Below are 12,758 nucleotides of genomic sequence, written 5' to 3' on the forward strand. Positions count from 1 at the left end.
CGATCTTTGGGAAGCCGCATTATGCGAAGACGTGGGACACGATGTCTTTGTGCAGATGCCATTCGTAATCTTCGGGCAGAGAAAAATCTCTGCTGAGCACTTCTGCCAGAATATTGAGTTCCCCTGGAACATGTTGGGACAACAGAAACATCTTGTGTTTGAGAGCCCATATCCAAATGTTTTGGGACAGCTTGGATAGCCCTGGAGAGTGAGTGCCCCCCTGTTTGTTCAGGTAATACATGGCTGTCGTGCTGTCTGTTACAATCAGCACGGTCTTCCCTTGCAGTTGCCTCTGAAAGGCCTTCAATGCCTTGAACACCGCTAATAGCGCCAGTAAATTTACATGGTTGGACGCTACTTGAGGGGACCACACTCCGTGCGGTGTCTGCTGAAGCAGGTAAGCCCCCCACCCCGTGAGAGATGCGTCTGTCGTGAGAGTGACTTCCACTGTAGGGGTGGTGAAGGTTTTCCCCTTCAAGAGGTTTTCTCTTGACCACCACTGCAGAGAGAGAACGAGGGCTGGCGAGACAACTACCAGATCTTCCCATTGTCCGCTGGCCTGACACCATTGGCTGTTGATCAACTCTTGCATGGGACCCATGCGCAGCCGCGCATAGGGAACCAAGTATATTCACAACACCATCATTCCTAGCAAGCGCATGGCCTTGCGCACTGTCACCTCCCGACTGCCTGAGGAATCTGAAAAAGCATGTTCTGAACCCTCTCGTTGGAGGGGAAGACAAGATCGTCTTCCGTCCGAATTAGAGCTCCCAGAAATTGTTTTGTTTGACTGGGGACTAGACTGGATTTCTTCTCGTTGATTGAGAAACCCAGACTGAAGAAGATCTACTGTTTTTTGGGTGTTCGAAAAACATGTGTTGTAGGAGTCCCCTGTGATGAGCCAGTCGTCGAGGTAAGGGTAAGCTGGGACGGATAGTCTGCGCAGGTGTGCTGCAGCCACTGCCAGTACCTTGGTGAACACCCTTGGCGCCGAGGCGATGCCGAAGGTGGGTACCTTGAATTGGTAATCCGGTCCTCTATCATGAACCTTCAATATTTCCTGTGCGCCGGCAACATTGAAATATGAAAGTATGCATCTTTGATGTCCAATGTTGCCATGTAGTCCCCCTGTTTCAGCAGTGGGATCACTTCTTGTAGTGTTACCATGCGAAACTTCTGGGGTTTTATGAACTTGTTCGCTGGGCGCATGTCTCGAACAGGGCGCATGGTGAGGTCCTTTTTGGGTACAAGGAAGTACGCTGAATAAATACCCTTGTGTACCTGAAGAATCGGGACGGCTTCTATGGCGTCCTTTCCCAGCAGCGCTTCCACCTCTTGATTCAGGAACTCCATATGGTCCGGTGAAAGCCGCCGTGAGCGTGGCGGTCTGAATTGTGGAGGTCGGGCAAATTCCATGCAGTACCCATGGGTGACCATCTTTATGGCCCACTGGTCTGAAATTATCCCCTCCCATGCCGTGAGGAAAAATGTTAATTGCCCCCCGACCGGGGTGACATGGGAGGGGACCTGGAGCTGGATCTGGTGGTCATTTTTTATCAGAGGCTGCGGCTCCTCTAGGATTGGGGCCTCTACCCCTGCATTTGCCGCGTCGCTGACCCCTTGAAGGGTAGTATGCAGGGCTTCCTGAAGTTTGTCCTGTGTTGAAATTTCCCGTGCCATAGTTGTTTTGACCTGCACGGGAGTGTCCTCGAATGGACCGCCGAGAGTTATTACCTCTCTGGGGGGAAGGGTTTTGTGTGATCTGTTGCAGAGACTCAAGAGTCTCATGCTCTTTCTTGGCTGTTTCCAAGGCCTCATCAACCGCTTTCCCGAAGAGGTTGGCTTCCTCAATAGGCTTATTGATGAGAGAGGCTTGCGTTTCGGGTTTAAACCCTGAAGTACACAGCCAAGCGTGTCTTTTTAGTAGAGCGCCTTGGACCAGAGACCTGCCTGCTGTTTCAGCAGTGTCCAGGGTGTTTTTAATCACATTCTGGTTCACTTGTCTTCCCTCGACTTCAATAGACAGATGTTTGGATTTTACGGTTTCTGGAACCTCTTGGAGGCCTTCCTGGAGCAGGTTCCACTGAGCGTCAGTATAACTTGCCAATAGCGTGCTATTATTTGCTATCCGAGTAGTGTATGCGGCAGCTGAGGTAACTCGTTTGCCTAGAGCATACAGCCTCTTGGATTCCTTGTCCGGAGGTGCCTCCCCCGTGGCAAGGGGTACCGCTGCCCTTTTTCGGGGGGTAGTCACTACCAGAGAGTCGGGGATGGCGTGCTCTCTAATGTATAGAGGGTCGGAAGGAGACAGAAAAACAATTTTTCCACTCTTGGGTTCACTGCTCGGGTTTGAGCTGGTGATACCAAGGAAGGACCAGCCTTCTCGATGGAATTAAGGAGTGGAATGGCTTGGCTAGATGGAGGTTTTTCCTTAAGGATGTCCTCTACAAAATCCTGCTCCGGCACAGCCTCTTGAGTAGAGGTCTGAAATGTTCAGCTGCCTTCTTCAACAGAGTTGAAGGCCATCTGGTCATCTACAGGTGAGGCCTGACGAGCCGGGGTCGACGGAGGGGAATCCAGACACAAAATATCAGTGTCCTGATCTTGATGTGGCAGTGTCCATGGGTCCGTTCTCTCTTGCTGGGTTTCTTCCCAATTGTCTGTGGCACCCTGCTGTTCCTCTTCATAATTCTGTAGAAATGAAGCCTCTTCCTCTTCATTGTAAATGTCCCTATAGGTGTCCATGTGGACAATGTCTTCATGCTGGAATGAGACAGAAGGCTGATCTTGATAGTGAGAAGAAATTTGAGGGTTAGGCTCTCCACGAGACCTTTTTGGGGTTGGATGATCAGAAAAACTGATAATTCTCTCCAGCCGATCCATATACCCTTTGAATTTCCCAGACGGGCCTACGGGTGGAAAAACATCGTCTTCCGCCCTATGGCGCCGAAAAGAGTCTCTTCGGAAAAAGGCTCTTGGCTATCTTCATACATAAGTATCGTGAGAATCGGGGCCCCAAACCGCATCCGAAGATTTTTCCGCGGCTTGTCCCATGATTTTAGGCGGAACCGGGATAAGCCCCACCGCCGCCGTAATCCTCTCAATACTGTCTTCAATAAACGGCGAATCGGCACGAGATAATTGCTCCGATGGTCTATCGGTAGGTCTTTCGGCAAGTGATTTACATTCCACAGCGTTAGAGGGCCTAGCGGTCAGTTTTTCGACTAGAGGCCTAGCCGTAGCTTTCGGACCTACCGCGGGCTTCGGGACCGTCGCAGCGTCGGATTTCCGTGCTTCGACGTGTGAATTTTTTGGAGTAGCGCCCTTACTTGTTTTTGATTGCCCAGTCGCAACACGCTACTGCGGATGCAGGGAAGGCTTTGGATCTGTGCGATCCGAGGTAACCGGTGAAATTTTCGGCAAGCCTGTTGGCACCCTCACCTTTTTCGACGAGGACGTCAAAACCGGTGTAGGGGTTGTATGCTTAGTGAAATGTGTTGTACTCACCCCTGTCGCCGGGTGTTGTCCCTGAAGCGAGACCAGAGTCAGGCCTTAAAGGGTCGGGGAGGGGTGTGGCGGTCCTAGAAGTGTCCGCCTGCAACAGATGTTTGGTCATCTGAGGTGCCCCTGTCACTCTCAGCGGGTGTGGCGGTGGGGGAAGAGGGTTCTACCCTCGACATACCGTACGCGGCCCACCGCTTTACACATGCTCCTTAAGGGTCTTAGGCCGAAGGAGTTTGGAGGCCGCACACCGCTTTTCGTCGTGATCTACGGGGAGACAGCCGTTGCACGTCCTGTGTTCGTCCTTCCAAGGATTTCTGACCCTACAGAACCTAAAAGGAGTCCTTTCCATAGCCAAAGGGGAAGATGACCAGACCAAAAGGGTAAAGAGGGGAAAGGAGGAAAGACATACTGAAAATATGGCCACCCCGACCCCACTCTCCCTACTGTAAAGGTCGGCCAGATGGTCCGACCACGTGGAAATTCCGGCCGTCGGATCTTAGGCGCCAAATCCCACCGCTGTAGAGGAATCCCCTGTAGTCTTCGTCGAAGATGTTCTTGTGACCGAAGTGACTTAACAGGGAATAACCGACAAGTCGGTATAAAAAAAACAATGTCTCTTCTGTAAGAGCTCCGTTATAGGGCGACCAGTTATATGGGTGGAAATAAACAATCTGGGGGACCTCGGCGCATGAGGGATTTTGGGTACACTAAACGTCATGATAGGGATAGTGCTACAGAAACGCCTATGCCGACGTCCCCTTTCTGTACCCGAAAGACAAGATGCAATACTCTGCGGTTAGCACTGGATGTCAGACCATATGCACAGCATGCGATTCTAAGCAGATTAACAAACATCAGAAATAGTTGTTAGGAAGAATTCTAATTTCTGTGCCAATTCCCTTCAACCTTCGAGACCCCCAGCTCTTTTGCTGGACTTTAGGACTTTTAATTTTTATCCTGGAATGAGTGAGACCTTTTTCTCACTCTCTTATGTATTTGTGATTTGATTTGGATTCCATTTCTTTTTGTTCTTGGAGTCTGAAAAACTCCATAGGCATCAACCTTTGTATGGTGACACACACCATAATAAACAACACAGCACCCTCAGTGGGGTGTCATAGAGAAGTCCCTTGGAATTCTCATAAGGATTAAATACCTTCTCTTGGGTGAACTACGGTTCCCAAGAGTAGTAAAGTGAAATTGACTTTACCTACCTGTTTTTCCTATGTAGGTCCAGTACACCCCATCTTATGCAAAAGTACTAGGGGGTTACTTAGTAGCCCCTTTCCCTATTTACTCATGTAACATTTTTTATGTAACCCTCACGACTTTAATGGTTGGTGGCAGTGGTTTAATTTTCCTACCATTGTGCGTTTCTACCACATGCTGAAACCTCAGCTACAGTAGTGCACCCATGGGTGCCCATTTTGTCGAAATGGCCCCGGTCTTGTTTTCTCACCATTTCTTGCTTGGGAGGCCTTTCTTGGGTTTTACTCTGCGCGCCTAACCATGATTAACCCTTTTTTTCATTTTGCCTTTGGCACGCTTCAGTACTAAAACCCGCCTCTGGGTCCAGTGTGTTTGGCAGGGCCGGAAGGGAGGGAGGTGCCCGAAACTCCCTGTCCTTAGTCTCTTTGGTTACCTGAATGCACCCAGTGCTGATTGGCTGGATGTCCTTGCAGGACAGCCACACTGCTGTGCGAGTGACAGCAAGGCTGTCCATGAATGGGAAAAACCTGCATAAAAGGTGAGGTTTCTTGGACTGAAGGCAGTCTCGACCACTGGACGAAACATCCGACGAAGGAAACTGGAAGAGAAGCTTGCTGCACCCTCCTGGACCGTTGAACTGACCGGTGAAGCCCTGCTGCAGTGCTGAAGCTCCGAATCGACTAGAGAAGCCCTGGAACTGACAAATTTTTCCCTATGGTTTCTGGGACCAACTAACCCCAAGACCAACTTTGCTGGAGGATCATCCCCAACTGGCTGTACTTCCTTGCTGGAACAGAGTGCCAGGGGTCGTGAAATCTGTAGTCGAGTGCATCGTCTTCCAGCCAGATCGAGCTCCAGGAAGATCCTGATGATCCTCCTGAAGCAGGACGACCAAAGCCTGAGCCACCACTAAAGAGTGCAGGACTCCAAAAGCAAGGGAAGCCCATCAAGTGACCAACAACCGCAGTGGTGCTATTTGCCAGTACATGAAACCGTAAAGTGCCGCTGATCTGAAAAGATACCGTAGCTGCCGCCGACCTTCAAACTGCAGTGCAGGAATCCTCCAGACATCCTCCCTCTTGTCCCCACGGCTGAGGCCCAGGAACCCATGATCTGCAAGAGTGCAACCAGAACAGAAGCCAGCTGGATTATCTTCTTCAAACCTAAGGTATTGTGATGACTAAGGGGTACTTACCTCTTTGGTCTGTAGCTTGCATTATCTCACTTGAGACTTGCAAAAGCTGCTTTTCGCAGAGTTGATCTCAGCTCTCACCCTCACAAGCCTTCCAACTGATTCCTCACACAATCTCTAACTTTGTGCAATACTTTTGTGCTATCTAAAGAAGTGCCTCAGCTCCATAGACATTGTTGAAATTGACTTTGGCTGTCCTGGCTCCCTGCAGAATCGTCTGACCCATTGACTTTGATTCTAACTGTCCCTCATAAGTGGTGCATAAGTTTAACTTGTATTGCTGGGAAAGATCTAATCTAGACTTCAGTGAGAGATTGAAAGGTGCTCACATGCTCCGAGAACCTGTTAACCTTTTTTCTTCTCTAACCTTTTCCTTGTTCACAACCTCAGAATTTCTTAAGTACCAAAAAGTGATATATAAATGCTAATACTGCCTAGTAATTGAAGTCAGCCCAGGGTGTAGGAAATGTTCTGACAGCATCTCTAATGAGTATCAACTTTCTAATTCTAAATCTGAGAAAGTGGTATGAAGTGTATTTTGATTGTTGCATATTGCCCTTTTTAAAGAAGGTTTATTTAAAACGGGCTTAAATAAATAATAATTTTACTAGAAAATCTTGAGTTATTTGGATACGTGTATGTGTGGATTTCGATGCTGCAGCTCTAATTTACCCCTCTTGAGATAAGCCTGGCTGCTCAGTCACTCTACCAACTTGTGTAGTGCAGACCTATACCAATAGTTAGGTTCGCTAATACCAAGAGGACAAGACTGGTTTAGTCTCCCACAGGGTTACTGCATACAATCTTGCCTACCAATAGTCAATGTAACCACTCTACGCTCATCGCACCGCCTGCCACCAGTGTTAGGTAAGAATTGGTGTAGTAACACAGTGAGAGACTACACAACACTTATCTGCTTGGTATTAGGTAACCCACCTTTTGGTATAGGTTTGTACTACACAAGTTGGTAGTGTGGACTGAGCAGACAAGCCCATCTCAAGAGGGGTAAATGTGAGCTGTAGAGCTGTAGTAATCAAATTCGCAAATACAAATAAGACTTGCACTCAAGGTTTCAGTTAGTTATTTAACATCAATTTTTCAATAAGCTTTCTTTAAAAAAGATAAGATAGGGCAAGATATGTAACAATCAAATATACTTTCAAATACTTTTCCAGAATCAGCAGACCCCTGGCACTCCGTTCTTGCAGAAGCGAAGAAGTACAGCCAATCAGTGCAGAAGCGAAGAAGTACAGCCAATCAGGGAAGATGACCCAGTGGAGTTTGACTCGGGGGTTAGTTGGTCCCACTAACCCAAGGGAAGAAGTCGTCCCTTCCAGAGCGTCTCTTGTCGATCAGAAAAAGGAGTTTCTGCACAACAGCAGGGCTTCACTGGGCAATTCAAAAGGTCAAGGAGGATGCAGCAAGCTTTCCTCACGGTTTCGTTGGGTGTTTCTCCCAATGGTCGACTCTGCCTCTGGTCCCAAAACCCTCACTGTTTAAGCAGGTTTCTCCCATTCATGCACAGCCTAGGCTGTCAATCACAGTAGGGTGGCTGTCCTGAAAGGACAGCCAACCAATCAGAACTGGTTGCATTCAGACATTCCTAGAGACAAAGGACAGGGGAGTTTTGGGAACCTCCCTCACATCCGGCCTTTTCAGACACACTGGAGCCCGAGGCGGGCTTCAGGGCTGAACCCCACAAAAAGCAAAAGGAACAAAGGCTCAACTCTGCCTCCAAGCACAGAGTAGAACCCAAGAAAGACCTCACAAATGGAAAATGGCGGAAAAAAAAATACTGGGGCCATTTTGACAAAAATGGTCAGCCATGGGTGCTATCCTACAGCTGAGGATTCAGCCTACGGTAGAAAAGCACAATGGGAGGAAAATTAAACCTCTGCCACAAGCTATTTAAAGTGGTGAGGGTAACATACACCTCTTTCGTTGAGGTAGTACATGGCCACAATGTTGACAGACATTATCAGGACATTCATACAGAGGGTAGAAAGGCCTTCAGCGCCAGTTTGATTGCCCTCAGTTCCAAAAGATTGATGTGTTGTTTGGACCCCGATGGAGACCAAACGACTGGTGATTGTCAGAACGTAGGCGTGGGCTCTCCACCCTGTGAGTAAGGCATCCAGCACTACTTTTATTTCCGGCCATGGCTGCCAAAAGGATTCTCCCTTCAGAATGTTGTCCTCGCAAGCCCACCAAAGAAGATCCTGTGCTACTCTGCTTGGAACCTGAAGAAGGCCCGACATCCTGTGAAAATTGGGACCACTGTGTCCTGAGAGCCTATTGGGGGGATCTCATCCTCAGGCGAGACTCTAGCACCAGGAAAAGGCAGGATGCCATGAGGCCGAGCAACCTCAAAAGGTCGAAGGCCGGAAGACGCTGGGTACTCTGAAATTTGGTGGCCATCTGCAGAATGTGTTTAACCCTCCCCTCGGGTGGCGTGGCTCCTCCCCCCAAACCTCCCAGAACGCATCTTGGACTGCTCCGATGAATTAGAGCCTTGCAGTTGGTATCATGTGGAACTTCTAGTAAATGAGGGAGAAGCCCAGTATGTGGAGAGAGTGGCAGGTTACGCTGAGATGTTCCAGAGTCTGGTTGGAAGAACGGGCCCTGATGAGCCAATCGTTCAGGTAGGGGTAGACATGAATCCCCCCTCGCCTGAGACTCGCTGCCACCACCGCCATCAACTTGGTGAAAGCCCTCGGGTGGGAGTCAGCCCAAAAGGCAGAACTCTAAACTGATAATGAGAACCACCAATGACGAACCTCCGGTACCTTCTGTGGTTGGGACGGATTGGCACATGAAAGTAAGCAACCTAAAGGTCCAATGGTAACATTGAGTCCTGATGTTGGAGGGTCTGAAGGATCTGCGAAAGGGTAACCATCGTGAACTTGTCCATTCTGAAAAACATGTTCACGTCTCTTAAGACCAAGATGTGTCTCAATCCTCCGTCCTTCTTGGGGATTAGGAAGTAAGGGGAGTACCAACCCCTGTTCCTCTCCGCTACAGGTACTAGCTCCATAGCACCTTTCGCTAGCAAGGTCAACATTTCCTGCACAAGGAGCGGATCTCGAATCTTGAAAGGGGTGTTCCCTGGTGGATGATCCTGAGGGCCTTTTTAGAAAGGGAAGGCAGTAACCCATAGCTATTGTTTCCAATGCACATGCATCTGAAGTAATACCCCACCATTCTTGCAGATGCTGTGAGAGTCTGCCTCCCACAGGGGTCTTGTGGAGTAAGGCCTCAGAGGTTTTGAGGCAACTGAAGCAGCGGCTGAGGGCAAAGTAGCTGTTGCCCTCTCTGTGGACTGACGTCCTAAGTTCCTCACATTCTTGGATATGTATTTGTATAGATCCAAACTCAATGTTATCAACCATATATACCGAAAAACAAATTTTAGCCAAGAGGGCTTACATGTAGTAAACTGATATGTATTGTTGATTGGGTTTGTCCCCACCCAACAACCTCAAAATGTACCTCAAAATTAAGTTTATATTCACTTTTATATTCAACCATTTCTCCACAACATAAAATCAACAAATATTAGTTTCGTTTTACAATATTTTTTCTATAGACTATCAACTCCAATTTGTTTAACATAATTGCTGATGCATTTCAGATATAAAATCCATCATCAGGGCTTAGAGTTTTCATCTCAATTCAATAAAACAACAATATTATGTTCATCTGTAAACCTGTAATGCATAACAGGTCAGAATTTTACATTTTTGAATTGTCATTTGCAATCATCAAAATTATATTTGAAAACAAAAAACGCATGATTTTTTACTTATTCTTTGGCCTTCTTAGCACTGGAAATGCGTTATATTGAAATCCCTTTCCCAGGGAAACCTGTAGGTTTTGCCGGCAAAGGGGCTTTGTGTGTTTGAGCCTGAGTAAGTGGCTGGGCCCATTTAGTCCCAATCCACATGCTCTGGTGCCTGAAAGCCTGTCGCTAGGCAGATGCGATGACCAGGGGTTGTCCATGATTGGACAACCGCTGGGTGTTTGAATGTTGGAGATCCTTACCAGTGGTGGGCGTTTACTTGCTCCCAGCCTGAATCTTGGATAAAAGGAGGGTTCCTGCAACTGTTGTTCAGATCACTGTTGGAGCCAAGACTTCTACGAAGAAGAGCAGCCCGAGCCCTGCAGCTACCCAGCATCGACTCCAGTGGTTGGCCCTGTGAAGCCCTGCTCCTCTGCCTTATCTCAAGGATTCCTTTTTTGGTGCTACGACCACTGGACCTGTGGGAACTACCAATCTCGAGTCCTGCTCAAGGAGCCATGCATGCTGAGCCTTCAGAATTGTCACTGGACGAAACGGTGGACTAACTACCCTTTCCTGGGCTACCTTGCTGCACCCGTTGCCGTTTCGAGAAGAGACTTGGAACTTTGCAGATCTTCAGAAAGTCGCCTGCTCCTGCATGTTCAGTTGTTTCCTTCCAATGGAAGCTGTGCTGGGGCTGATTCTGTGTTTTCACTGCTAGCTGTGCTGCAGTGTTCACAGCTATATGATTGTCTTTCGCCACCTGACATTGTGACACTTGTTAGAACACTCCTTCAATCCCGTGAGGTGTCCTGGGTATGTCTGCACTGCAGAATTCTTCATTTTTCCGTTGTCAACTGGAAAATGACTGGAACCAATTTCTATGCACCGCGACTGACCAAATGTAAATCCTAACGCCGAAAGGAAATTGGCCTCTGTATCAGCAACCCCTGGACCTTCCTCGATTGATCCAAGCTCAGAAGATTGTGTCCCCTATGGATTGAAGAACACCTACAGTGGTCTCTGGAAAAATCAGAGTCGGAGGGGGGGGGGGGGGGTAAGTTAAAATACCTTTTTCTGTTTCCACCTGTCCTCCATGGACTGCATTGGGCATAAAGTCCCGACCCTAACTCACTCTGACTTTTAGTGGTGGAACCTGGGTTACGGATCCTTCCCCAGGCCTATCATAGTATGTGGTTTGAGTTCAGCACTTACCTAAAGTTATAATCACCACTACAACCCACGGCATTCTTTTATGTATGAACTTGAAGAAGTTCTACTTTGGACCTGTTGACTTTTGGGCACAAGGCCCCAAACGTTTAGGGTTGCACTTAAGATTGAGGGAAGCAATTATTTTGTTGATTCTGGAGGCGTTCTGACTACTTTTCCTTCAATCTGACCACTTTTGCACTGGTAATTATTTTACATCAATTCTATTCGCCTAAAGATTAATTTGTATATATGTTTCATAAGGTTTTGAGTGACAATACTCACCTGTGATTTTTATATGCTTAGTGTATCCCTAAAGCAATAACAAATAACTATTTGTATATACTTACGAACTATCTTGACTGCTAAGCTACCTTACCTTGATTGGGTTTTGGCCTCCCTTCTGAGCTAATTTTGGAAATCCATCTTACCCAAAAGGGTAAACGTGAACAATGATATTCCCAATGTGCATAGATGTCAACATTTTATAGATAGTAAATGAAATTGTTATAATGTACAGCACTCTCAACCCATGGGGCCTACTACGCGCTACAAATACATTACATAAATACATCTACATGTAAATGTTTTTTGTACGACAGGCCTATTCAGAACAAACTATTTCATACTGGTATTTCTTGATAGGTTTCTGTAGAGGAACAAACAGTTTAGTAACTTACCAGAGATTCCGCCAATTGATAGCTGATCTTCAGCTTTTTTTAATGATCGAAAATAGAGATAAATGCTGATCAAAAAAGAGAAAATTGTAGCTGAAACAGCAAACTGCAGAAAGTGGTCATACACATAAAGAAGGTTGATTTTAAAATACAATGCTGCTGCTACTGCTGCTGAAGATAGGACAAATGCATGAAATCCTGTAAATAAAAGAAAAAATATGTAAGCATCAAATCAAATGCCATAAACAGAGACCCTTCATAATCTGCATAACTACCTTGTGAAGTTGCAACATAATCGGTCACATAGCTACACATTTTAGCCGATTTGCCTTCACCAATTGGTTAACACTACTAGCATTCTTCATGATTGACAATTTGTACCCCTTCCTCCACATTTCTTAATTCATTAGCAGGAGTCTGTGTTAAAGAAAGTACAAGTTACTCACAATAATACAGTTCTTATTCTGTAGTCCATTTTTGTTATCTTATAGGAATTTGTAGAGCGCAGACCAGGAAGGAGAGGCGAAAGGGAACAGACTAAGTAGCAGAAAGATTAGAAAAGATAGATTTTTAACGCACGCCGAAAAGAAAAATGATCCTTCATTTCACATAAAACATAGGGTAGGGTGTTCCAAGCTTCTGATGCAACCACAGAGAAGGCGTGTCCACCAACACGGGAGAGCTTCGTCCGGGGAATTTCGATGGTCAGAGGTTTGAGAGCGGAATGCTCTAGATGGAGTATAGGGAGAAGTTTAGCCTGAAGATATCCAGCCCCCTGTTTGTACAAGGCTTTATGCACAATAGAGAGACTTGAACAACACCCTCTCCTCAACCGGAAAGCCAGTGCAGTTGAAGAATAGGAGACATGTGCGCACAATAGGGAAGGTGGGTGACCGCTCTAGCAGCCATGTTTTGTAGTAACTGAAGTCAGCATAATAGATCGGCAGGATGTGCCAGTAATCAAAATGTCGCTCATTAGCAAATAAGAGACTACAGGAGCATGAAAATGTGCAGGGATGGAAGGAAGAACCTTACAGAGGACCATCATCTTAAAATGACTGGGTTTGCAGATTACGGATATATGGTCAGACATTGATAAGGTGTTAAAAATGTGAACACTGAGGAGACAGGAGAAGGAAAAGGGCCCAAACTAGATGGCAAAAACTCAGCTGTGCAGTACCGTGAGGGA

At 46.9% G+C, this 12,758-nt stretch overlaps 1 protein-coding gene across 1 annotated transcript in view; it reads right to left on the bottom strand.

Moving 5' to 3' along the window:
- Window positions 1–12,758, bottom strand: part of LBR (lamin B receptor) — a 1,228,970-nt gene that overhangs the window by 454,393 nt on the left and 761,819 nt on the right. Inside the window, exon 8 of the mRNA XM_069608704.1 lies at window positions 11,573–11,767. Coding sequence (XP_069464805.1) covers window positions 11,573–11,767 — 195 coding nt within the window. The remainder of the gene's footprint in view (window positions 1–11,572; window positions 11,768–12,758) is intronic.

Source organism: Ambystoma mexicanum, chromosome 4q (genome assembly GCF_040938575.1).
Source record: "Ambystoma mexicanum isolate Mex_15411 chromosome 4q, UKY_AmexF1_1, whole genome shotgun sequence".
Taxonomy (NCBI): domain Eukaryota; kingdom Metazoa; phylum Chordata; class Amphibia; order Caudata; family Ambystomatidae; genus Ambystoma; species Ambystoma mexicanum.